Source organism: Pelecanus crispus, chromosome 18, assembly GCF_030463565.1.
Source record: "Pelecanus crispus isolate bPelCri1 chromosome 18, bPelCri1.pri, whole genome shotgun sequence".
NCBI lineage: Eukaryota > Metazoa > Chordata > Aves > Pelecaniformes > Pelecanidae > Pelecanus > Pelecanus crispus.
Window position 1 is genome coordinate 7488881 of NC_134660.1, and position 1944 is coordinate 7490824.

The following is a 1944-nucleotide window of genomic DNA, read 5'->3' on the forward strand; positions in this document are numbered from 1 at the left end:
ACTGAGAGAGCGATAATACACTGGAACAGGCATCCTAGAGAGGTGGTCAAAGCCCCATGCCTGTGAATGTTTAACAGACATTTGGACAACGTCCTTAATGAGATGTTTTAACTTGGTCAGCCCTGAAGTGGTCAGGCAGTTGGACTAGATGATCATAGCAGGTCCCTTCCAACTAAAATCCTGTATTTATTCTCCTGCATGAATCTGCTGTATCAGAGAAATTTGACCTCTGTCAGAAACACACCATTTCACTGTCCCCATTTCTGTGCTGAGTGCCCTCAGATCTCCCATGCTTAGCTCCAGTTCCCACCCTTGATGCATTCAGCAGCATGGAAGACTTTTTCCTGCTACTTCTTGCCCATGCCTACTGGCCATGGCCCTGAGATTGGGTGTTGGGGGGGGAGAGGAGAGTGGAATATCAGCTATGGACCATCCCAAAGGCTGTTCCCTGCTTTAACACTCTTCCATTCTGCAAAGCAAATCATCTCCCCGAGCCTCACACCCACCACCCCAGTGCAGCTCTGGCCATAGCAAAGGCAATGCCCTTCCTCAAGAGCTCATGGGGCTGCTGATCCCTCACCACCTCCTGCCTCTCTGGCCATTTGTGGGCAGAGACACAGCAAGACAAGGCCTGATGGCCACGAGCAGCCAGGGATGACTTCTTCAGCTCCCAGGGATGGTGCCCAAAAGAGGAGCCACCACAGTGTGTGAAACCCTCCCAATCCTCTGTGAAAGGAGAAGGGTCTCCTTGTGCCCTCACCTGCTTCCACCCCTGAGCAAGACCCTTCTCCTTTGGCACCTTGGGGAGTGTCCACAGAGGGAAGGACCACATGGAGGCCAGGCCTGAATGCAGCAGAACTTTAATGAGTTAAAAGAGGGGAACAAAGTCACTCTGAGTGGAGGACAGCAGTGCAAGGAGCCCTGGAGGCAGCCTAGAGTCTGCGGTCCTTGTCCATGGAGAGTTCTTGCATGACGTCTGTCTGCCTGTGCCATACAAGGGAGAGGAGCCAGATGGTCCCCACCAGGCTGGCTTTGGTGGGACCTTGCTGCCAAGGGGATACAAAGCAAACAAAGAAGAGGGGAAACAAGGCAAAGCCATTCAGCTATAGAGAAAACACCTCCAAAATCTCGATCCCGTGCTCATTACCATGTTCTGAGTTCCTCAAGGTGTCTCCCTGGGGCTTTCCCAAGAATCTTTAGCAGGGAAGGCACCTTCTGCCACAGTATCGGCTGGAAATGCCAGAGAGGTCAAAGCCCCCAGAGGAGATGGGCACTCCCTCAGAGCTGAGGATGCTGCCAACAGCAGCAGAGGTGGAGGAGCCCACAACAGTGTTCTGTGGGAAGGAGCTGAGGATGGGTCCAGGCAGGGTCACCACCACGGGGGAGGGCTGGATGACGACGGTGGAGTTCTGGCACTGCCTGACGCAGGGCTCGTTGCAGCTGTTGGCCAGCGGGGTCGGGCCGCAGGGCTGGCAGGGCAGGCACTGGTCATAGCAGGACATGTCTCAAAGTCAGATGTGCACCTGGGAGAGAAGCAGGGAAGAAGCAGAGCACAGGCGTGGTTAGGAGCAGCCAAGGCCACTACTCAGTGGGGAGCTGGAAGCAGTGCCAGGAGCCACACGGTCTTCTTTGTCCTACAAAATGAAGCCTGGCCCACATTGCTCTCTCCTAGTTCTTAACCCAAGAGCTCCCTCAGCCACCTCCCAGCCTCTCTCTAGCACACAATCTCCCCACAATCCTGTGGCATGACAAGGAGCTCCAGGGCCCAGCACAAGACAAAGACAATATTGGATGAGTTGTACATCGAGGAGAGATCCCAGTTTGGAAGAGGAGGAGAAGGGGCTTCAGACTCACCTGGTTGCCAAGCAGAAGGAGGCAAGAGAAGTGGATGAGAGAGCAGGCACTTGCGCTGCCTTTTATACCTGCCCTTCATTGCCGCAGGAC

The 1944-nt window shown here is 54.5% G+C and overlaps 1 protein-coding gene across 1 annotated transcript; it reads right to left on the reverse strand.

Annotated features, from left to right (window-relative positions):
- Positions 1-1196: 1196 nt before the first annotated feature.
- LOC142595140 (feather keratin Cos1-1/Cos1-3/Cos2-1-like) lies at positions 1197-1502 on the reverse strand. The gene has a single exon (XM_075722624.1). The coding sequence runs from the start codon at positions 1500-1502 to the stop codon at positions 1197-1199; it is 306 nt and encodes a 101-aa protein (XP_075578739.1).
- Between the last annotated feature and the right edge of the window lie 442 nt (positions 1503-1944).

Excerpts from the sequence above, each read along its gene's own strand:
- LOC142595140 (XM_075722624.1), bottom strand. The coding sequence starts at position 1,502 with ATGTCCTGCTATGACCAGTGCCTGCCCTGCCAGCCCTGCGGCCCGACC.